Source organism: Mauremys mutica, chromosome 5, assembly GCF_020497125.1.
Source record: "Mauremys mutica isolate MM-2020 ecotype Southern chromosome 5, ASM2049712v1, whole genome shotgun sequence".
Classification (NCBI taxonomy): Eukaryota; Metazoa; Chordata; order Testudines; family Geoemydidae; genus Mauremys; species Mauremys mutica.
The window spans coordinates 75,644,848-75,668,425 of record NC_059076.1 but is presented as its reverse complement, the minus strand read 5'-3'; the positions used below and the strand labels follow the sequence as shown (position 1 = coordinate 75,668,425).

The 23,578-nt window shown below is 44.5% G+C and overlaps 1 protein-coding gene across 5 annotated transcripts in view; it reads right to left on the bottom strand.

The window, feature by feature from the left end:
• Positions 1-23,578, bottom strand: part of GALNT7 (polypeptide N-acetylgalactosaminyltransferase 7) — a 114,696-nt gene that overhangs the window by 90,798 nt on the left and 320 nt on the right. For 3 of the 5 annotated variants that reach the window (XM_045018341.1, XM_045018337.1, XM_045018336.1), the window contains exon 1: positions 23,270-23,401. The exons of 1 other annotated variant lie outside the window; for it this stretch is intronic. In XM_045018341.1, the coding sequence (XP_044874276.1) occupies positions 23,270-23,395 (126 nt within the window). In that variant the 5' untranslated portion in view covers positions 23,396-23,401. Of the gene's footprint in view, positions 1-19,661; positions 19,700-23,269; positions 23,402-23,578 lie in introns of those variants that run through there. One more of the 5 variants, XM_045018338.1, reaches the window with a different exon arrangement.

Sequence of the window (23,578 nt, the reverse complement as noted above, 5' to 3'; positions counted from 1 at the left end):
TAAAAAAAAACGTAACATTAGTCTGCATCATTAATTTTTTCATTATCTACTGAGATTATTCTTCAAATATCTAGTTTAACTTCAGCGCAAGAAAACTGAAGGTCAACTGTTGAGCAGCAGGTTAGAAAGTGACTATTTTAATTTCTTAAATTGTCCAACAAATATGAGCAAAGAAATCTTTAACAAAGTTATAATTAAGTACTACATGGAATACATGAGGTGTAATGGAATATAATCGTTTTTAATGGCACAAGTTTGTGATGGCTGCAATCAATCAATCTTAAGTGGCAAATCTACATCTATGTAGGTACTCCCAAATAAGTACCAAAAACTCTTATATTCCCCAACACCATCGCAAGGTCTCTCTCTGTGTGTATATATTATATAATTTACAGAAAATATTTTTTATTTTTTTAAAAATATATATTCCCCCCCAATCAGGAAATCCCAATACCTTAGTTACATGACTATAACTGTACCTGGCTCAGAAGGAAACAATGTTTTTAGTATATCATTAAATAATTATACTACACGTAACACCATGACATTGAAGTTCAATAATTTAAGACTTGCAGGAAGGGAATGAAGTGTTGTATACCCCATTGTGAAGCTGAGAATCATCCCCTTATAATGGTACAAAAACTCTGTTTCTATCTTTCCAGAATAAGATATTGGTTATTTAAAATCAATCATTGGTCCAGGCCTCAATCTGGCCTTTCCTGAGCCAGAGACCAATATACTTTTCAGAGAGGATATTCCACATTTAGGAGAAACAGGAAACATTTTGCAGCAGAATGATTAAAAAGCAACAGCTGTTTGAACCTGCTCAGAGGTTTGGAATGTTAGAATAGTCCTGGGGGAGATGTATTAAGGGACAGAGGGTAGGTGAAGCAGTCAAAGGTGCATGGTAAATGCAATTCATCACAAGGCTATCACCATCACATATGTGGCATGTCACTCACTCACACACACACACACACACACACACACACACCCCTTGAAGAATTTAATGTTGAGGTCTTATCTGAAGATTTTAAACTACAATTTAAATATAAGTGTAGCAGGATATATTTCAAGAGTGGAAAAGGCTGAAAACAGGATCTCCTTTCTCCCTGAAGAAAACTGTAACTCAATCACCATCTTTCTTGTTATCCTTTCATCAACAGGATTAATAAAAAAAAATTATTCATTACATCATCTTCCCAGTAGCTTTAAAAGGATTTTATTATTCCTGGTAGTTTTTCCATACTCAATTTACATATTAAAGTAAAATAAGATTTCTGATGTTTTTAGTTCAGTAAATAGAGACCCTACTTGTTTATCTCACACTCAAATATTGTTAAGCATCACAAACCCACAAAAGGCAGGATTCAGTTTTATTTCTCCATTTTTTGTTATGACTTGTGTTACAGTCTGAGCTGAAGTGTCACTTTACTGATAAGGGTCATCAGGAATACCTAGTAAAACAGGTGAAGACAAGCAGAGAGTTCCTTCCAGAACACTGATTTTTAAATAGGAAAAGCCAAAATGTTCAGTTCCTTAAAAGAATGTTGCCTCTATATTGTTCTACAATATATTTTTTAATGTCTCATAATAATAATTACTTCTGTCTTAGCTAAAAAAAACAAAAAACCCTTCATACTGTGTTTCAAGGCAACAAGGTTTTAAAAAAAAACAACCAGTATTATTTTATATTGAATAAATCAGACAAGTTCTTGCTAAATAACAATTTTCATTGGACAAAAGTTACAAAGGGCTTAAAACACACACATTAAATATGGATTCTTTTTAAAAGGAAACTGCTATCAGCTTACACTTTACTTTCTTTAAAAGGTTTTGAGCCCTTTTGAATATAAAGAAAATATTTCAAATGTAAGCAGAGTGTAAACTGGTGCACTGTTTCTTCCAAAATCTTCAGACAACTCCAGTACTTTTGCTGTTGCTCATGGCTTTTCCAAGCAGCAGTGATAACTGCGCTATTTATATAACCGTGGGCAGCAGTGAAACCACCAAGCTGTCAGGCTAGTTTCACTCTGCTGCAGCTTGGAAAGCCAGGCACAATACCACAGGAGCTATTGACTAGAATGGATAACTCAAAAGGAGGCTGAGAGAGAGGTAAATTAAGTGGAGACAATCCTGATCCATGCAGCAACCAAAAGGCTCTGTATTGAGAGGAACAAAGATCGTTCTTCCTTCATTCCAGCAGCCAAAGGGTGTGTGCACACATGGAAGGGAAGAGTCTTCAAAATGGTATGATTCCTTCCAGCTGACAGGGACCAAAAAGGGACCAGAGATAACAATCTGGCAGAAATCTTAGCACCCTTCTCTTGCTCAGCAGTTGGAGGCATCAACCTGTTTCCAGGGAGACTCATACAAGCCCAGGAAAAATAAGAACTCTTTTCTGGAAAAATAGTTTTACTTAGGACTCAGCAAAATCAGGTCTTATATATGCAATCAGTATTCAAGAGACCATTCTGCATTTGCGGAATCCCAAGTAAGAAAGAGCCAGCATGGAAAAAAACATTATCCATTCCACATATGAGAATGTTTGAGTTTACCTGAAAAGTGAGAGCACACCTTTATGCTACCCCACCTGTCATGGCTGTACTGTTATAAAAACATCACAGGATGTGGGAACATTAATCCTATTGCTTAGCTAAGGAAAGCTACAACAAACTAATAAATCCTGACCTCAAGATTTTGAATTACCGGTAATAAGCACTGGCTTAACCTCTGCTTGGAGTTTATTCAAATCTTTATCATGAGTTTAAAATCCTCTACTAAATCTACATTAGAAGGAGTATTGAGGGAGGAGTGGCGAGAAGAGAAACAAACCAGTAGACCAAATAGGTTTCAAGGACTTGAAGAAGCTCTTTGCTTTCATTTGATGACCATGCTGGTAACAGCTTGCTTTATGATGACAATAATTTAAAATGGCTATGTGGCCAGAGGTAATACAATGAGGGGGGAGGTCACTATCCAAAATAGCTTCTAAACATAAATGCTCCCGATGCCCCAATATTTTGAAGTGTTAGATATAGTCCTAAATAAAGGTAAGCTTTTACATTAGTCATCTTTAATTCACACTTTGATTATGGAAAACCAACAGAGAGGAGGCAGAGACCTTTTAAGCAGTATGTTTAGATTTTTTTTAAACTAATCACGCTTAGCAGATGCTTGCATTCTATAATTGTGAAGGAAATCTAGTGATTAAAAATAACTTATTAAACCAGGCGGGCTGTTAGGGGCAGGGGGTGGTTGCGGTGGTGAGTCCCAGGAGGGGGTGGTTAGGGGACAAGGAGTGGGGGTGGGGGTTGGATGGGCTGTGGGTTCTGAGGGGGGCAGTCAGGGGGCAGGAAGTGGGAGGGAGTGGATAGGGGGCAGGAGCCAGGCTGTTTGGGGAGGCACAGCCTTCCCTACCCAGCCCTCCATACAGTTTTGCAACCGCAATGTGGCCCTCGGGCCAAAAAGTTTGCCTACCCCTGTAATAGCCTATTTCAAATGGCCCTCAGAATCTGGAAAGAATTCAAAATTAATCGAAAAAGCACCTGATGCGCCATCTGTGATGAGCGCCAAATACCACAATGCTCGCTGGCCCAGACTTCCACGTTTTTAAAAACAATTAAGTTTTTGATTAACTGATATTTTAAAATGTCCCATTGTCTGACCACTGAAAAGCCACTACTGCACAGAACAGTGATGTTAAACATTTTAAAAGCTTTCTAAAAATGACAGACCAACAAACCTGGTGTAGTGACTGTACTTGAAACTTTTTGGCCCGAGAGCCACATCGGTATGGAGGGCCAGGTAGGAAGGCTGTGCCTCCCCAAACAGCCTGGCCCCCAACCCCTATCCACCACTGACTGCGCCCACCTCAGAACCCCAGACCCATCCAACTTCCCCCCGCTCCTCATCCCTTGACCGCCCCCCCGACCCTAACCGCCCCCTCCAGGACCCCACCCCCATCCAACCACCCCCCTTCCCTGTCACCCAGGACTCCCACACCTATCCAACCCCCCACTCCATTCCCCATCCCCTGTCCACCCCCTGCCCAGAACCTCCAACCCATCCAACTGCCTCCTTCTCCCTGTCCTCTGACTGCCCCCGGGATCCCCTGCCCCTTATCCAACCCCCTGACCCTCTTACCATGCAGCTCTGGCAGCTGCGCCAGCTGGCCAGAGCCAGACATGCTGCCGCGCTGCCCTGCAGGAGCACACAGCCCCACTGCCCAGAGCACTGCCCGGGGAGGAGCCGGAGGCTAGCCTCCCTGGCCAGGAGCTCAGGGGCCGGGCAGGACAGTCCCGCAGGCCGTAGTTTGCCCACCTCTGCAATAGAGAGTGTGAAATAGTAGTGACATTTTATTTGCCAAATATCTAACAGATGTTTTTAAGTTCCTCTTTAGTCACCCTGGCAAGTGTTTTAATAGGCATGAAGATTTTTTAAAAGCTTTTTCAAAAGGATATTTAGAGGGAAGCATACATTTTTTAAAAAATACATACTTTTGTCTGAAATATTTAACCTACTATTGTAAGGAGCAACACTTGAAATTACTGTAACTAAGATTTAAGACAAAATTCTGCCATTTACATTCCATGTTTGACTGCGCTTTGGGTATAGCAAGCTCACTGTGTTTTCTGTATAGTCAGAGAGTCTTTGCTTAAGATACGCAAAATTTGTGAATACTTCTGAAAATCTGGCTATAAATGTTTCCTCTTTCCTCTGCTGAGTGTCTCTCACACAATAGGTGAAAAGTGACTAAGGCCTTGATTATAAAACAAGCTCCACGCAGGTCAAATGCTACACCTTACAGAGCCCCAATGACATCAATAAATCTGAATGCCTGCATGGAGCTCATTGTCAATTCAGGGTCCAAGGATCTGACCTACCGCCCATCCCATTCAATGGGCAGTGGGTCAGGCTCCATATGAGTACATGGAAACGGTGAAAATGATCATAAACAAAAACACTTTCAACTGTACAAAACAAGTGAAAACAGATTTTGTTCTTTAATCCCACACTGGGAACGGTGGGTCCTCAGTGCCTCTGAAGAATCAGGCACAAGGTGTCTATGGTTGGACACCCAAAGACCAGGGTCTTGGCTACACTTGAGAGTTTTACAGCGCTGTAAAACCACCACCAGCGCTGTAACTTACTCCTTGTCCACACTGGCAGGGCACATACAGCGCTGTATCTCCCTGGCTACAGCGCTGGCTGTACTCCACCTTGGCCTGGGGAATAACGACTATAGCGCTGCTCTTGCAGCGCTGGGGTGCCAGTGTAAACAGTGATTAATCTTATTACACTGTAACTGACCTCCGGAACCTTCCCATAATGCTTTTTAAGTAAAGATAACACTCTGTTTTGTTGTGATGCCTCTCTTTGTTTTGTTGTGAACTCGGAGCTCCCGGAGCTGCTTATCTAAAAAACAAACACAGCTACAGTTTGCTCGAGCAGAGGCAGGGAGGGGGGGATCCCCTAGTGTTTGCTTGAGGAGAGAAGCAGCCCGGAGTGGGGGAGGGGAGGTCCGTTTTGGAGCAGCTGCTTATCTGGTCTGAAGGCTATTTGCATTTAGTGAATGAGAGAGGGATGGGGGAAGGGGTCGAAACTTTTAAAGTGATTGAAGATTGGTGCTGTGTATCTTCAAGTCCTTAGAACTTGCAAAGCAGGGAGCTAACACAGTGTCAGCTCCAAAAATCCACTCTCTCTGTCCCCCCTATGCTCCCTGTCACACTCCACCCCACCCCCCTCTTTTGAAAAGCACGTTGCTGCCACTTGAACACTGGGATAGCTGCCCATAATGCACCACTCCCAACACCGCTGCAACTGTGGCCACACTGCAGCGCTGGTAGCTGTCAGTGTGGCCACATTGCAGCGCTTTCCCTACACAGCTGTACGAAGACAGCTTTAACTCCCAGCGCTGTACAGCTGCAAGTGTAGCCAAACCCTGGGACACAAAAATCTGTGAGAAGGTTGGCCTTACATAGAAAAATGGAATTGTAAAACCACAGACTGGCAGAGGGACTCATGGGAAGTACACCATTACAAACTCTTTTTAAATCATTTTAAAACTGATTCAATTTCAAGTTCACAGTGTCACTAACATTTTCTATAACAAGCAATAAATGCTTATTACAAAATAATCAACAGAAACAGTTTGAGTCTTTATCCAAAAAGAGTACTGTAATAGTAACTCATAATTTTCCCGAGTTGCACAAAAACAGTGTTGTGATTTTCCCTTATATTCCCCCAAAACCAAACCACCACCCCAGTGAAAAACCAAAGGCATAAGAATATATATACTTCCCACATCAAAAGGCACATATTTTCAGAATTGGAATCTTTTCAATTTGGATTACAACAGAAGCTCACTACAACTGAGCTCCTCCCCGAACTACTACGATATGTTAAGCTTGCCATTTTTCTTCCTTTTAAATTTCCCCTTAGACACAGATACCTTACTGAATATACTAGCTTTTTCACAACTAGACTGTTACACAGTTTTGGCCAGAGCCCGAAGAGAAAAAAGAATAATCCTGTTCTGATTTATACTCCAAGTGGGCCCAAAGAATCTCAACTAAGGCACCCTCAGCCCAGTCACCAGCCCCCGCTTCCCCACAGAGCCCAGCCATGGGGCAACCCCTAGATACCAGCACCCCCCTCTCCACACAGCCCAGACACCAGCACCCCCTACCCCACAGATCCCAGCTGCAGGGAAGCCCCCAGCCCAGACACCAGCAACCCCAGAGCCTTTACTCCTCCCTATTTCTTTACTGACCCACCGGGGGACATGGTGTGGTGTGGCCCTGCCCTTCCTCATCCTTTGGCAGAGCTGGGTCTCCCAGGCCCTCTCCTGTCCTTGAGAGAATGAGGATCATATAGTATTCACCTCCAGCCCTGCCAGGCTGAGCATTCTGCTCACTATGAGCTGGGCTCTGCAGAGTCCAGCGGTCCATAGAGGCAGCCAGAAATTCTGCGGGGGAAACAGGGAATTTTGCAGTGGCACAAAATTCCCCCAGGAATAAATTACTATGTCTTGCAAGTAGGTGTCTAGTAAACACATAACTTTGTCCCCTTTCCAAACATACAACTTGCCATACTGACTCAAACCGGTGGCCCATCTAGCGCAGCATTCTGTCTCCAGCAGCAGCCAGTACCAGCTGCTTCAGAAAAAAGTTGAAAAAATGCCACCACAGTAGAGCCTTGCAACCCAATGGGACCCAACTACAAGTGTTTGGTTGGGTCAGGTCTGATGACAACCTGACCCTCACAAGCTCAAGCTGAGCCATCTCTAATCACCTCCTCCTGCCCGTGGGGTCCGCACAGCACCACCTGTGTGCCTCCCTCCTGCCAGCTGCTGCCATCTCGCTGTGCTCATGTGTGGTGCAGAGTGCACGTGATGACAAGTTGCAGTGTCTCTAACTCCACAGCACACGCAGTGCGGTGAGATAGCAGTGGCCGGCAGGAATGGGGCATGGAGCCCCTGTCGTCATGCTGACCCCACAGGCAGTAGGTGGCTAGAGATGGATTGGGGGCACAGGGAAGCCCCAACCAAGGTCATTCCCCAAAGACAAGGCAGCGGTGCTAGCACAGATTTGGCAGGTGGGGACGTGTCAGGGTCAGTTCTGAAAACGACAATACTCTTCGGTCGAGTTCAGGTCAGCGCTGCTTGCCTTGGGTTCGGATCCAGATTGGACTTTAAAATTAATCCAGATGTGTCCTTTACACCACAGTAGGCAATTAAGGAATAAACTCCCCATAGGGAAAGTTTCTTCCTAACTCTGCATTAGTGTAAGGGTGGCTTATGCTTTGAGCATGAGTGCTTGCATCCTTACCTAAACTTTTGGCTTTTTAATTCTGATCTCATGGTACCGGATAGTCGTCTTATCCATACAAAGGGAAGCTGCTTTTTTTTTTTTAAATATGCCCCGTGAATTGAGAGAATATATTTTGTTTGGCTAGTCAATTCTGATTACGTTTGTTTTAGACCGCAAGCTTGTGAAACTTTTCAGAACAAAGGATTGTCTTTTATTGTCTCTGTCCAGCACCTACCACAACAAGGCCTTGATCCTGAATGAGACCTCTAGGTGTGACTATAATACAAATGTTAATAGATGTCCATTTTCTTTTTTAATTCTGATAAACTCTTTGCCTCAATGATATCTTTTGGAAGTGAATTCCATGGGAAAATTATGTGAAAGTTTGTTTCCTTTTTTCAGTCCTGAATTTGCTCCCTTTCATTCTCACTGAATGTCTCCTTCATCCTGCACCATGAGAAGGAACCAGAAAATCTCTATCTTTTCTATACAGTTATTTTGTATACTTTTTAATGTCACCTCTAATTCACCTCCTCTCCAAAGTAAACAGTCCCAATTTTTCCTCCCACCCTTTCTTCATATAGAAGCTTTCCGTGCCTCTAACCATTCTCCTCTGTCTTTGAAACCTTTCTATTCCAGTAATAATTTTTGAGACAGAGCAAGAAATGAACACAGTATTCAAGGTAAGAGAGTACCATTGATTTATAGAATGGCATTATAATATTTTCATGATTATTCACCATCCTACTCCTGGCTGCTGACGCAGGAGTAAAGGGTGCAAGACTTTTAAAGCAGAAGGGGTCTGTGATGAAATGTAACCCTGTATTCACACGGTACACACTACTGTAATACTCTTTGTACAAAATATGCCTTGTGAGGTAGTATTTGAAAACTAAGAACTCACTGATGAAAAATATCATGATCAAATGTGTGTAGTAATATATGTAAAGTTATAAACGTAAGGTGAAATTATGACTGAAGTGTGTTTACCAGACATATCTGGGGAGTGGGCAAACCACGTTTCTCAAAGACAAAGGACATGCTGACACGCACTTCTACTGGTGTCAAAGTTAATCAAGTTAATCAAGTTGCCATTCTTTGGCAGAGGAGAGGGGAAAGAGAGGAGAGCAGGAACAAACTGATCTGCATCTTAGGCCTGGTCTACACTACGCGTTTAAACCGATTTTAGGAGCGTTAAACCGATTTAACGCCGCACCCGTCCACACTAAGAGGCCCTTTATATCGATATAAAGGGCTCTTTAAACCGGTTTCTGTATTCCTCCCCAACGAGAAGAGTAGCGCTAATATCGGTACTACCATATCGGATTAGGGTTAGTGTGGCCGCAAATTGACAGTATTGGCCTCCGGGCGGTATCCCACTGTGCACCACTGTGACCACTCTGGACAGCAATCTGAACTCGGATGCAGTGGCCAGGTAGACAGGAAAAGCCCCGCAAACTTTTGAATATCATTTCCTGTTTGCCCAGCGTGGAGCTCCGATCAGCACGGGTGGCAATGCAGTCCCAAATCCAAAAAGAGCTCCAGCATGGACTGTACGGATGTGATCGCTGTATGGGCAGACAAATCTGTTCTATCAGAGTTCCGTTACAGAAGACGAAATTCCAAAGCATTTTAAAAAAAATCTCCAGAGGCCACAGCAGGGACTCACCACACTGCTGCATGACAAGCGTAACGGAAAGCCAAAGAATCAAATGGACGCTCATGGAGGGAGGGAGGGGGGACTGAGGACTCAAGCTATCCCACAGTTCCTGCAGTCTCCGAAAAGCATTTGCATTCTTGGCTGAGCTCCCAATGCCTGTAGGGTCAAACACGTTGTCCGGGGTGGTTCAGGGCATAGCTCATCAATTTACCCCCACCCCCCACCCCCAGAAGTAAAAGGGAAAAAAATCGTCTCTTGACTTTTTAAAATGTCAGCCTATGTCTACTGAATGCTGCTGGTAGACGTGAAGCTGCGGCAGTGAACTGCAGCATCCTCTTCCCCCCTCCCTGGTGGCAGATGGTACAATATGACTGCTATCCATCGTCATCATCAGCCTGGTGGCAGACGGTACAGTGCAGAAGGACTGGTATCCGTCCTCCTCATCAGCCCGTGAGTGCTCCTGGCTGGCCTCAGGTGAGGTCGGCCGGGGGCGCCTGGGTAGATGGTACAGAACGGCTGGTAACCGTCTTCATCATAGCAACTGGGGGCTGAGCTCCATCAGCCCCCACCCTTCATGTGTAAAGAAAAGATTCTGTACTGCCTGGACTATCATAGCAGCGGGATGCTGGGCTCCTCTCCCCCACACTGCTTAATGTCCTGTCTGGACTATCATAGTAACTGGAGGCTGCCTTCCCCTCATTTTATCTCACTAACAAGTCACTGTTTCTTATTCCTGCATTCTTTATTACTTCATCACACAAATGGGGGGACACTGCAACGGTAGCCCAGGAAGGCTGGGGGGGGGAGGAGGGAAGCAACAGGTGGGGTTGTTGCAGGGGCACCCCCTGTGAATGGCATGCTGCTCGTCATTTCTGCGGGATCTGATACGGAGCAGCTGTGCTCTCTGGTTCTCTAGTACACTTGCCCCATATTCTAGGCAGGACTGATTCTATTTTTAGATACCATAAAGGAGGGATTGACTCGGGGAGTCACTCCCATTTTTGTCTTTTGCACCCCCGGCCGACTTCAGCCAGGGGCACCCATGACAGCAGCAGACAGTACAGAACAGAAGGACTGGTAACCGTCATCTCATTGCCAATTTACAATGGCAGCAGATGGTACAGAACGACTGATAACCGTCTCTGCTATCATGCAAAAGCAAATGAATGCTGCTGTGTAGCGCTGCTGTATCGCCTCTGTCAGCGGCATCTAGTACACATACGGTGACAGTGACAAAAGGCAAAACAGGCTCCATGGTTGCCAGGCTATGGTGTCTGCCAGGGCAATCCAGGAAAAAAGGGCGCGAAATGATTGTCTGCCGTTGCTTTCCCAGAGGAAGGAATGACTGACGACATTTACCCAGAACCACCCGCGACAATGATTTTTGCCCCATCAGGCAAAATGATTTTTGCCCCATCAACCCAGAATTCCAAGGGGCGGGGGAGATTGCGGGAACTATGGGATAGCTACGGAATAGCTACCCACAGTGCAACGCTCCAGAAATCGATGCTAGCCTCGGACCGTGGACGCACACCACCAAATTAATGTGCTTAGTGTGGCCACGTGCACTCGACTTTATACAATCTGTTTTACTAAACCGGTTTATGTAAAATCGGAATAATCCTGTAGTGTAGACGTACCCTTAGCAAACAACAGCATGGAACCTCTTTCACCACAAGACTCCATGATCCAACCTCACAGTAGGAACAAACTTTATCTAGGAGTAACCCTTAGGAAAACACATTTCAAAAGAAGGACAGGACTGTGCGAGCAGCGGCACAGGAGCCAGCAAACAGGGCTGCTAACAGGGGAGTTTGAGTGGGAGTTTGCAGGGGGAGGTGGAAGGGGACGGCGCCGTGTCCCCTGTGTTCCCCAGGTACAAGCACCGAGCGAGGCCGGGACAGCAGCAGCCATGAGCCAAGCCGCGGAGGATACACCGAGGATGAGAGCATGCAGCAGCTGCGGTATGTACCTGGTTCTAGCGGGGGACCCAGAACAGTACTATGTTTGCATGAAGTGTCGCCTAATAGAGCTGCTGGAGGAAAAGATCCAGGGCCTAGAGCTGCAGGTAGAAACCCTGGTAGAGCATAGAAGGGGGTTCGAGCAGCTGATGGAGCAATGGCAAGCAGTAACTGAAGGGGAACGCCCAGGGGCACAGGGGGGAGCAGGGGCTAAGGCCAACGAGGGGGGACCACCAGACGAGGAAGATGGGCGGTGGAAGCATGTGACCGTGAGAAGCAGGCCGAGGAAAAGGAGAGCCAGTGAGGGGGAAATAGAGCTAAGGAACAGGTTTGAAGGTTTGGAGAATGAGGAAGGGGTACAGCAGGTGGTAGCTGACGGTGGGAGGCCAAGGAAAAAGAGACGAGCGGCCAGTCCCATAGAAAGAGGGGAGGAGTCTATGGAGGCAGCATCAAGTTTGGGCCCAGGGAGGTTACAGGATAGCTTAAGGGGAACCACAAGGGATGATAGGAATGGAAGGAGCGTGCAACGAGGGGGGACGGGGGATAGGTTAGAGGACCGCACTATCCCCAGGCAAAGGCAGGTCTACGTGATTGGGGATTCCATACTGAGAAGGTTGGACAGGCCTGTGACCAGGGCCGATCCGGAGAACAGAAGGGTGTGCTGTCTACCGGGCGCTAAAATACGGGATGTGGACCTGAGGTTGAAAAGGATCCTAAGAGGAGCAGGTAAGAACCCTTTGGTCATCCTTCATGTGGGAACGAATGACACTACTGGATTCTCGCTAGACAGGATCAAGGGAGACTATGCCAGGTTGGGTAAGACGCTCAAGGAAATTGAGGCTCAGGTGATCTTCAGTGGGATCCTACCTGTCCCTAGGGAAGGGCGCCAAAGGGGTGAGAGAATCGTGACAATTAACAGTTGGCTGAGGGAGTGGTGTTACAAGGAGGGCTTTGGGATGTATGGGCACTGGGAGGCTTTTGGGGACAGACAACTGTTCTCACGGGATGGGCTCCACCTAAGTAGGGAAGGAAGTAGACTTCTAGGAGGGAGGCTGGCTCATCTGATTAAAAGAGCTTTAAACTAGACATTGGGGGGGGGACGGTTGGGAGAGGTCCTGGTGCTCTCCATGCCAAATTTACACATTGGGAGTGAGAACAACAAGATAACAACAGATATAGCCAGAAGGGGACAGGCAGGTGTAAGGAAGAGGGGGGGGAACGGATACTAGATCTACAGGTCATGCTGTTAGTACTGTGTCCCTACCGAGTTGGGTGAAAAGAGTGAGAGGAGCCCAGCAGCAAAAATTAGGATGTTTGTTCACCAATGCGAGAAGCTTAGGTAATAAAATGGAGGAACTGGAGCTCTTGGTCCGAGAATTGAAACCGGATATCATAGGAATAACCGAAACATGGTGGAACGGTAGCCATGACTGGAGTACAGGTATGGAAGGGTATGTGCTGTTTAGGAAAGACCGATGCAAAGGTAAAGGTGGGGGAGTAGCATTGTATATCAATAATGAGGTGAAATGTAATGAAATAACTAGCAATGCAATGGATAATACGGAGTCTGTCTGGGCAATGGTCACATTGGGGAAGAAAACTACTAGAGCCTCACCCGGGATAGTGATTGGGGTGTGCTATAGACCGCCGGGATCTAGCCTGGAGACGGATAGAGAGCTCTTTAATGTTTTTAAGGAGGTAAACACTAATAGGAACTGCTTGATCATGGGGGATTTTAACTTCCCAGATATAGATTGGGAAACAAATGCTAGTAATAATAATAGGGCTCAGCTTTTCCTAGACGTGATAGCTGATGAATTCCTTCATCAAGTGGTTACTGAACCGACGAGGGGGGATGCCATTTTAGATCTGGTTTTGGTGAGTAACGAAGACCTTGTTGAGGAAATAGTTGTAGGGGACAACCTTGGCTCGAGTGATCATGAGCTAATTCGTTTCAAAATAAATGAGAGGATAATCAATATTGCATCTGAGACTAGGGTTTACGATTTCAAAAGGGCTAACTTTACTAAACTAAGGCGACTAGTTAGGGAAGTGGACTGGACTGACATATTTAGGGATCTAAAGGCAGATGACGCCTGGGGTTACTTCAGGTTGAAGTTGCAGGAGATGTCAGAGGCATGTATCCCGAGAAAAGGAAAACGGCTCGTAGGTAGCAGTTTTAGACCGAGCTGGATGAGCAAGCGTCTCAGAGGGGTCATTAAGAAAAAACAGAAAGCGTACCAGGAGTGGAAAATGGGAGGGATCAGCAAAGAAACCTACCTTATTGAGGTCAGAGGGTGTAGGGAAGCAGTGAGAAAGGCAAAGCGACGGGTGGAGATGGACCTAGCGAAGGGGATTAAAACCAATAGCAAAAGGTTTTTTAGCCATATAAATAGGAAGAAAACCAAGAAAGAAGAAGTGGGACCGCTTAAAACTTTGAACGGAGTGGAGATTAGGGATAATCTTGGAATGGCACAATATCTGAACGAATATTTTGCCTCGGTTTTTAATGAGGCTAATGAAGGGCTAAGGAATAGTGATAGAGGGACCGATGGGAATGAGGATATGGGGGTAGACATTACGGTATCGGAGGTGGAAGCCAAACTTGAACAGCTTAACGGAAGTAAATCGGGGGGCCCGGATAATCTTCATCCTAGAATATTAAGGGAATTAGCGAGTGATATTCCTAGCCCATTAGCGATGATTTTTAATAAATCTCTAAATTCGGGGATTGTACCGTTTGACTGGAGATTAGCTAATGTAGTTCCTATATTCAAGAAGGGGAAAAAAAGTGACCCGGGTAACTACAGGCCTGTTAGTTTAACATCTGTAGTATGCAAAGTCATGGAAAAAATTTTAAAAGAGAGAGTGGTTACAGAGCAGGAGGCCGATGGCAACTGGGATAGTTTACAGCATGGATTTACGAAAGGTAGATCATGCCAAACCAACCTGATCTCCTTCTTTGAGAAAGTAACAGATTTTTTAGACAAGGGAAATGCAGTGGATCTAATATATCTGGATTTCAGTAAGGCGTTTGATACAGTACCGCATGAGGAATTACTGGTTAAATTGGAAAAGATGGGGATTGAAATGAAAATCCAGAGGTGGATAAGGAGCTGGTTAAAGGGGAGACTGCAGAGGGTAGTATTGAAGGGGGAACTGTCGGGTTGGAGGAGGGTTACCAGTGGAGTTCCTCAAGGTTCGGTTTTGGGTCCGATTTTATTCAATCTATTTATTGCTGACCTGGGAACCAAGAGTAGGAGTGGGCTGATAAAGTTTGCGGACGACACCAAGTTGGGAGGTATTGCCAATTCGGAAAAGGATCGGGATATCCTCCAGGGAGATTTGGATGACCTTGTAAACTGGAGTATTAGTAACAGGATGAAATTCAATAGTGAGAAGTGTAAGGTTATGCATTTAGGGATGACTAACAAGAATTTTAGTTATAAGCTAGGGACGCACCAGTTGCAAGTAACGGAGGAGGAGAAGGACCTAGGAGTCCTGGTTGATCGTAGGATGACTATGAGCAGGCAATGTGATGTGGCCGTTAAAAAAGCTAATGCGGTCTTGGGATGCATTAGGCGAGGTATTTCTAGTAGGGATAAGGAGGTGCTAGTCCCGTTATATAAGGCGTTGGTGAGACCTCATCTGGAGTATTGTGTGCAGTTTTGGTCTCCCATGTTTAAGAAGGATGATTTCAAACTGGAACAGGTACAAAGAAGGGCCACTAGAATGATCCGAGGAATGGAAGGCCTGTCGTATGAAAGGAGACTTGAGGAGCTCGGTTTGTTTTCCCTAACCAAAAGAAGGATAAGAGGAGATATGATTGCACTCTTTAAATATATCAGAGGGATAAATACCAGGGAAGGAGAGGAATTATTTCAGCTCAGTGCTAATGTGGACACGAGGACAAACGGATATAAATTGTCAGTCAGGAAATTTAGGCTTGAAATTAGACGAAGGTTTCTAACTATCAGGGGAGTGCAATACTGGAACAGCCTACCGAGGGAAACAGTGGGGGCGAAGGACCTCCATGACTTTAAGATTAAGCTAGATAAGTTTATGGAGGAGATGGTATGATAGGATACCGGGCTTAGTCAATAGGTTAATTAAGTGCCACACTGGTAAATAGTACAATGGGTCAATGATATGATATTCTTAACCGTTTTCCAGAGGGTATGGCTGGAGAGTCTTGCCCGCATGCTCGGGGTTCAGCTGACCGCCATATCTGGGGTCGGGAAGGAATTTTCCTCCAGGGTAGATTGGCTGTGGCCCTGGAGGTTTTTTGCCTTCCTCCGAAGCATGGGGCAGGGGTCGCTTGCTAAAGGAGTGGGGGGATCAGCTTATGTGGCCTGCATCTTGCAGGAGGTCAGACTAGATGATCATAATGGTCCCTTCTGATCTTGAATTCTATGATTCTATGATTCTATAAAGTGAGGTGCAAAAACATTCCAAGTTCTCTCTCCCCATTCCTATCTTTCATTTTCACCTAAAAAGACAAAAGAAAAAATGTTTGGACTTTGGGAGAGATTTTGACCTGAAACTGGGGCAGCCCTATTGCATGGAGCATGAGGTAAGAATTTTACCTTTAACCAAGTCTAGTTTGTTAAGTTTTAGCACTAGAAAGCGTTTTACCTTTATTTCTCTTGTAACCATTTCTGACTTTAATGCCTTGTACTTACTTAAAATCTCTCTTTGTAGTTAAATAAACTCGTTTTATTCTTTAATTAAAACCAATCCAGTATTGTCTTTAAACTGAATTGTGTGGGTAACTTCATTTATGGTAACAAATTGTTGTACACTGATCTCCTTTGAGGAGCAATGGACCTAATATATCTGGACTGTCCAGGAGAGGGCTGGACAGTGCAAAACATATATTTTGGGGGGAAATCTGAGACGGAGTGTGTTGGGGTCACCCTGCAAGTGATAACCAAGGCTGGTGGACACCAGAGTGTGACTGACATGTGGCTGACAAGCTACAGTTATGCACAAACACTCAGGGTATTACCTGCATGCTGCATGGCTGTGAGCGGCCCAGATTGGAGCTACCTCAGCAAAACAATGTGAGGCACCCAAGGTTGTAAGGAACTGGTAACACAGCCCCTCACTGCTCTGGATTGCACCTCAGAATGTCATACAATTCCAAATACTTGTTTCTTGAAAGCTTATGGGGTTTATTAGAATTTTACTCCCTGCTGTGCCTACGTGTTTATAATGCTTAGTGGACAAGTGCATTATTTAGCCTTAGCAGTAAAATATTAAATTCTAGCCTATTTTTAGATTGTATGGCTTGAAAAAGGCTTTCAGCAATCTGGTCTTGATTTTTTCTTCTATTCAAACAATAATACAGTTTCTATATAGGAAGCAGAATTTGTAGAGTAATGCCTAGCAACAGAAACAATAATCAGTATAATTGAACATAATGCAGACAAAGCCATTTCAGAAAAGTAGTAACAATTATAAAATTCCTTGCTACACTATTTAGAAACAGAATTCAGATAAGACTAATCTATTAATACCCACCCACAGCAATCATTAGAAATAGAATGTGTGAAATACACTTGTTAGATATGTGCTTTGCACGACATGAATACATGAGCTGTTTTTCTATTGGATAAAGCTGCCTCATAGTAAACAAGATATGTTGCTGCAACAAATACTCTAACACAGACCTGTGTTTAATCTGGAAACAACTCTGCAGAAGTGCAGTTTGAGAACCGCTAGTCAAAAGCATACTAGCTTCTGAAAAGGTTAGACTGCTGCTTGACTAATGTTCATTAAAACAGAAAGGATGTCAAAGAGTTAAGTATTGTTAATTAATTGTAAAATAGCATATTAGTAGGTAACATCACCCTCTTCATCCAAACAAATGACCCTTGATGAGTGCTCCAAACCCAAATACCAACAGCCACAGAAAAATAAGGCTCAGAGACCTATAGAGTAAGTTTTTCTCATTAACCATACTACCTATACAAGATTGTTCAGCACAACACATTTTCTAGTACTTTACCAAGACTGGTTTTTAAAAGAGGGGTTTAGAAATAAGGGCATCCACCACTTTCTTTGGGAGATTATTCCAGTGTCATAATCTCCTCTTCCTGATATTTAACCTAAAATTGTACTTTTAAAAATTACATTCCATCACTTCTCACATTACTCCACTCTAATCCCTAATGATTCCTCCCATCTTTGAGATTTACACCATTCAATCACTTGTGGACTTTTGTCCTCCTTCCTCTCCCCCACCCCAAACTATTCATTTGCTGGATTTTGTATAGTTAGTTTTTACTTTTACTTTGTAAATCCATCTCTGCTGATATACCCTAGGAGAAAGTCTTGCCTTCCCCCTAAAACAGTCAATTATGTTTTAATGCGTATGCTATTATATAGATATACCCCAGAGGCTGATGTGTTAGGTACACATTGTAAATTCCAGTATAAATAATATAAGAACAAGAAATTTGCCGTAGTTAAGATTTTAATCCCATTTATACCCCAAATACCAGTGGTGAGACAAGCAATTACTTCTTTTCCTAGAATCTTTATAATGTACATTCCTCCATTATTTCTAAAAGCAAATAATTTCCAATGTTGACTGCCTTTTTACAATGATGACAGCTCTCTGTATACTTAGCCCAAATTTTTTTTCCTGCCCCTCCATTTTAGTGTCCATGGTTTTCTGTTGTTGTTCAGTTCATATAATTCCCTTAAAAGGTCATTGTGATATCTTCTTAGGTACATAAAATGAATAAATCAGAATTATTTACTAACTTCCAATCAGTTAAACTTGTACAGCCTGACTGAAGGCTGTGGAGTTGCACAGCTTCAATTGAGGACATAATCTGGCCAATAGAACCTTTACTGCAGGTGATGATACATAAGGTAATGACGCACAAGAAAAAGAACCCAACACTGAGGTCTCTTGCAGGCTGGTAGTTTTGGGGAAAAAACACAAACAAGAATTCTTTCTACTTGTAAAATTAGCTTATTTCATATAGAATCACTGCCAAGCAGAGAAGAATTCATTTTTTCACCAAGGCACTTTTAGATTAGAATCACTCTGCAAACTGCTCAGGTTATAATAAAGAAACTATATACCTTTATTTATCTGAATCTTCTCCAAAATTTGTACATCCCTATAGAGATAAGTTTCCCAAAACTGGACACAGTACTCCTAGCCCCAGTGGAGCCTCAACCATGGTTTTATACAATGGCATATTTTCTTCCCTACACCCAATTCCTTTGGATTCACCCTATGATTATCTTGACCTTTTTCCACAGCTGCTAAACAACAAGACATTTATAGCTTCACGTTCCTTCCAACCTGAATGCAACAACTTTGATTGTTAAAGAACTGAAAGTTATAGGAAATCAATGCATAAGTTGCCTCCAAATTTTTAGATACAAAATAGATGTTTAACATGAGAAATGTTAAGTCATATCAGCTGTTCCACAGACCACTGACAATGTATTTAATGATAAATTGCATTCAGAAAGATTTTGAACATTACCAGTGTTTCTAACATTAGCATTTTCAACAACAACAACAAAAGGACATTCCTAGAGGTACAAATCTCTTGTGTAAATACAGGATAGTGTCATCAAGTGTTATTTACGTCCAACATAACAGTTATTACCATACTTTCAAATGTAGTAACATTCCTAGATCAGCAATTTTGTCTTATGCATGCTTTTTTATCTGCTTTTAAAAAAAGAAGAAGAGAAAAGAAAACAGAAAAGACTGGTCAGTGGGCACTACACAATTGCTCCATTGGTCTCCTTAACCAACTCCAAATTCAATGCTTTATTCTATGTCACCCATTGAATCACCATTCGCTAACCATCCTCTTTAACCTCCTCCAAATTATTCTTAACCCCCTGCACCATGGGGGATACTCACTGAGCTGAAATCCCACTAACTGCTACTTGTGTTGGCTGTATTTTAGTTTCAGGGCATGGACCTTGTTTTTGTACAAAAAGCATCAATCACACAAACTACAAGATACATAAAATAAGTGACTAAACAAAATAACCAATTCACCTGACTAATAAATTAAGACCTAGTCACTCTCTTGGATAGTGTATTTAACACAGAGAAACACATTTAAGTCTTCATTAGAAATAGTGTAGTTTTTCAAAATGTATGATTAAATGCTTATCACAAAATTAAAAGTCTGAGTAGTTCAACCTGCATATATCATCTACATGTAACCACTAATAGAATACCTCTTCCCCAGATCCACACATTTCAGACCTGCTCTTGCTACATGCCTCAGCTGGAAGTGGTTTCCAAATCAGTCTTCTTATATGTGATCTGAGATAGCTCTAACAGCTTGAACCAAGCAGCAATTGTGCATGCACAGTAAACAAGCAGCTTTCTGCTAGCGAAGCAGTTCTCAAACTTGCATACCGGTGACCCCTTTCATATACCAAGCCACTGAGTATGACCCTCCCTTAAATATATAAAAAAGTGTTTTTAATTTATAACACCATTATAAATGCTGGAGGCAAAGCAGGGTTTGGGGTGGAGGCTGACAGCTCATGACCCCCCCATGTAATAACCTTATGACCCCGAGGGGTCCTGACTTCCAGTTTGAGAACCCCTGTGCTAGCACTTAAGTTAAAGGTCTGTCAGCATTTCCAAGTTTATAAACTCTTGTTTTCAGAGCTTTATAATTGGCACTAATCATTCATTTTATGGCTTATTACAACAATCTATAACAATCTAACCAACCCCCGCCTCCATCACAACTGTAGAGGTGTTAATGGGCCACTTCACTTTGAATAGCCCCTTGAAATATAGGTTAACTAGTTATGCTAAACAATCTGTTCCTCCTTGTATTTAGCTGCAACATGAGAATACATTTCCTAAACCCAAAAAAGAGCACGGTTCTAAGCTCAAAAGCTTGTCTCTCTCACCAACAAAAGTTGGTCCAATAAAAGATATTACCTCATCCACCTTGTCTGTAATCATTCACTTGAGGCAGAAACTTGGCCACAAGGTTTCAGTTCAGAAGCAATTTTTAGTTGAGTGAATTCAGTTTGTGTGAAAGGTGGCAGTTTCATTACACTACAGTCCTCATTTTAATCAATACAGGCACACAGAGACAGTGCAAGATTCTTCACATCAGGAGTGCACCTCAAAAGTGACTAGTAGGAGCCACCTCAAACTGCAACTAGACAGCCTGTGCCAACTGACTCCAGCTCACATAACTCAGCCAGTGGGGCTGTTTCATTGCTGTGTAGACTTCTGGGCTCAGGCTGCAGCCCAGGTTCTAGGAACCTCTGAGGCAGGAGGGTCCCAGAGCTCAGGTTCCAATGAAACAGCCCTGCAGCCCAAGACACACAAGCCCAAGCCAGTGGGCACAGCCCAGCCATGGGTTTTCCTTGCTGTGAGGATATACGCCTCTACCCCAATATAACGTGACCTGATATAACACAAATTCGGATATAACGCGGTAAAGCAGTGCTCCGGGGCGGGGGCTGCACACTCCAGTGGATCAAAGCAAGTTCGATATAACGCAGTTTCACCTATAATGTGGTAAGATTTTTTGGCTCCCGAGGACAGTGTTATATCGAGGTAGAGGTGTACTCTGCATTTCCTCTCAATAACTACTACCCATGATTTGCCTACTCTTTTAGGAGACAAGTTTCCACGGCTGTCAAGTCTAACACCCTTCATAAGCACTAAAAATAAATGATTTTAGTGAATTTAAACTGAAATGTCATACACAAGAAAATTCATGTGCAAGTAAAAATTCTAAAGATTTTAAACATGGGTTTATTGTACAGGCAAAAAAACATGTTTTTAGAAGGACAGATCAGAAATTAGAAAATGAGTTTTCTAATCAACCATGAGAACTCCAAAGGAGCCATTATAATCCATCATCTCAACCATATCTGCCAAGATTCAACTAACTGTACAAGTTTCAAAAGATAGCAACATCTCTTGAAAGAGCCTACTAATTTTCACAAGTTAAGAATTATACAAACTAACTTTCTCTTGGTTATTATGCAAAGTGTTCAGCTATAAAAGCCAAATACCGCATGAGTGAAATCCAGAATGTCATTTCAGATTTTTAGTTTTAACTATGAAATTTCCTTGCTTGCTTTTGTGGGTTAAAGTAAGATCTCCAAGATTACTTTAAACTTAGCTTTTGAACCTCAGCATGATGAGCATCACTTACAAGATATGATCTAAATAGAAATACCTACTGAGAATCCAGTCAAGGGCAGGTCAGTTTATTCTCAACTGTAGTAATGCCGTGTAACACCTGCGGTTGGAGAGCATGCACATTTGTTTCTCAGACCTCTTAAGTATAGCATTTTTACAAGCTACCAGTAAGAAATATTTTAATAACAAAATTCTATTAGAATAGCAGTCAGTTGTTCTAGATATCAAAGGCCATGCTACTGTTCTACTGTGGGGACTTGTAGCCCTGAACAAGGTCTGTTCTGCCGCCTCCACACCAACTACTACCATGCCAGCAGCAAGAGCTTTTCATGTTACTCTTCCTGCTGGATCTGCTCCTCTTGTCGCCATCACAAATGCTCCTCTGTCTGTAGCAGATGGAGCACAATGGGGGCCCGTTGAGATAAGAGATACCACATCACAGGGAATGAAGAACGTTTGTAAAAGGGGGAAAAGAAGAAAACGTGTACTGTTTTTTAATACATGGTAAAACATAAGCATTATGGGGTATCTGGACACCTTACAAAGTTTAAATTGAGACATTAATTATCTTAATATGACAAAGTGTGCCTTTAATCTAACCAGTCAGTTAGGAATTAGTTCAGTTGGGAAGGCCTAGGCAAAAATGGTGCAATCTGTAGCTTTTACTAAAAGTGGCCAGGATTGTTATGTGCATTTTCCCAGGGAGTGAATACAGAGGTGCAAGGCCTCTACCAGAAGTACCGAGGCTGAGATGCATATCAAGTGTTTAACAATTAGGAGATCATGGTTCAAGCTATTGTTTACTGCAGTGAAAGCATATACCTGAGCCAGTGCTCTCTTATCCAGAACGAACAAGGTAAGGGCATTGTTTTTGAATATAAAAGACTGCCTCAGACAAACTGATTAACTACAACTACCCCTGATTAACTACAACTAGTCCTGTACACCTGTGCAGCTCTTGCTTCTGCCACGAAGGCAGGGCATTTCCTACCACCGGCGGGCGCAGGACAACACAGCCCTTCCCCTCTCGTCCAAAGCCTGTGGGCGGTCAGTGTCGCTCTAATGACCCCGGTGAGTGCAGGATACACCCAGAGCCTCGGCTCCTGTTCATCTCCCTTCTCAATTGAATGTCTCTGATCCTCCCTAGGTTTGCTCAGAAACACGTCCGTGGGCGCTGCATGCCGCTACCCGGGGGGTGGAGAGAGAGACACCCACCGAAGCCAACCCCTCTTGGGGCTAGGCTGCCGCTGCACCGGGGGGCTGCACGGGCCGCAGCCTGGGCCCCTCCCCGGTAGCTGCCGCCGGGGGGCGGGCGGGACACCCCCTATCCGGCGCCACAGGGTCAGGGCAGGCCCGGGCGCCCAGCGGGGCTCGATCCCCGGGGTGGCCGCCATGGCGAAGCCCGCCCCACCCGTGCTCTGCAGCGGGGCCGGCTGGGCACGGTGCCCGGGCGCTGTGAGGAGCCCGACTGCCCAGGCCGGCCGCAGCAGCCTCTGCCCGGGGCCGCAGCTCCCCGGTCGGGCCTTCAAACGCCACAGGCCGCAGCCTGGGCACCAGCCGCCTCCAATGGAGGGGGCTGGGCGGGCCGGGAGACACCCCCACCCCCGTCCCCCCGCACTGGGGGGAGCCACCGCCCCGCCCCGCCGGAGCGCTCACTCACCCGCATCCTGCCCTGCGGGCTCGGCTCCTCGGCGCGGGGGGCCAGCGAGGACCAGAGCAGCAGCAGCCCCAGGAAGCTGCCCGCCAGCAGCACGGCGCGCAGCAGAAAGCCCAGCTTCAGCCGCATCCTCCCCCGGCGCTAAGCCCTGATACCGCTTCCACTCCCGCCGCCGCCCGCCTCGGCCCCTCCTGAGCTACTCCCTCCCCAGCCCGGAACCGGGCTCGGCTCCCCCACGCCGCTCCCTGCCCGCGCCTGGCGTTGCGCTCCCGCTGCTGCTCGCTGCAGCCGCCTTCTCTCAGCTGCTGCTGC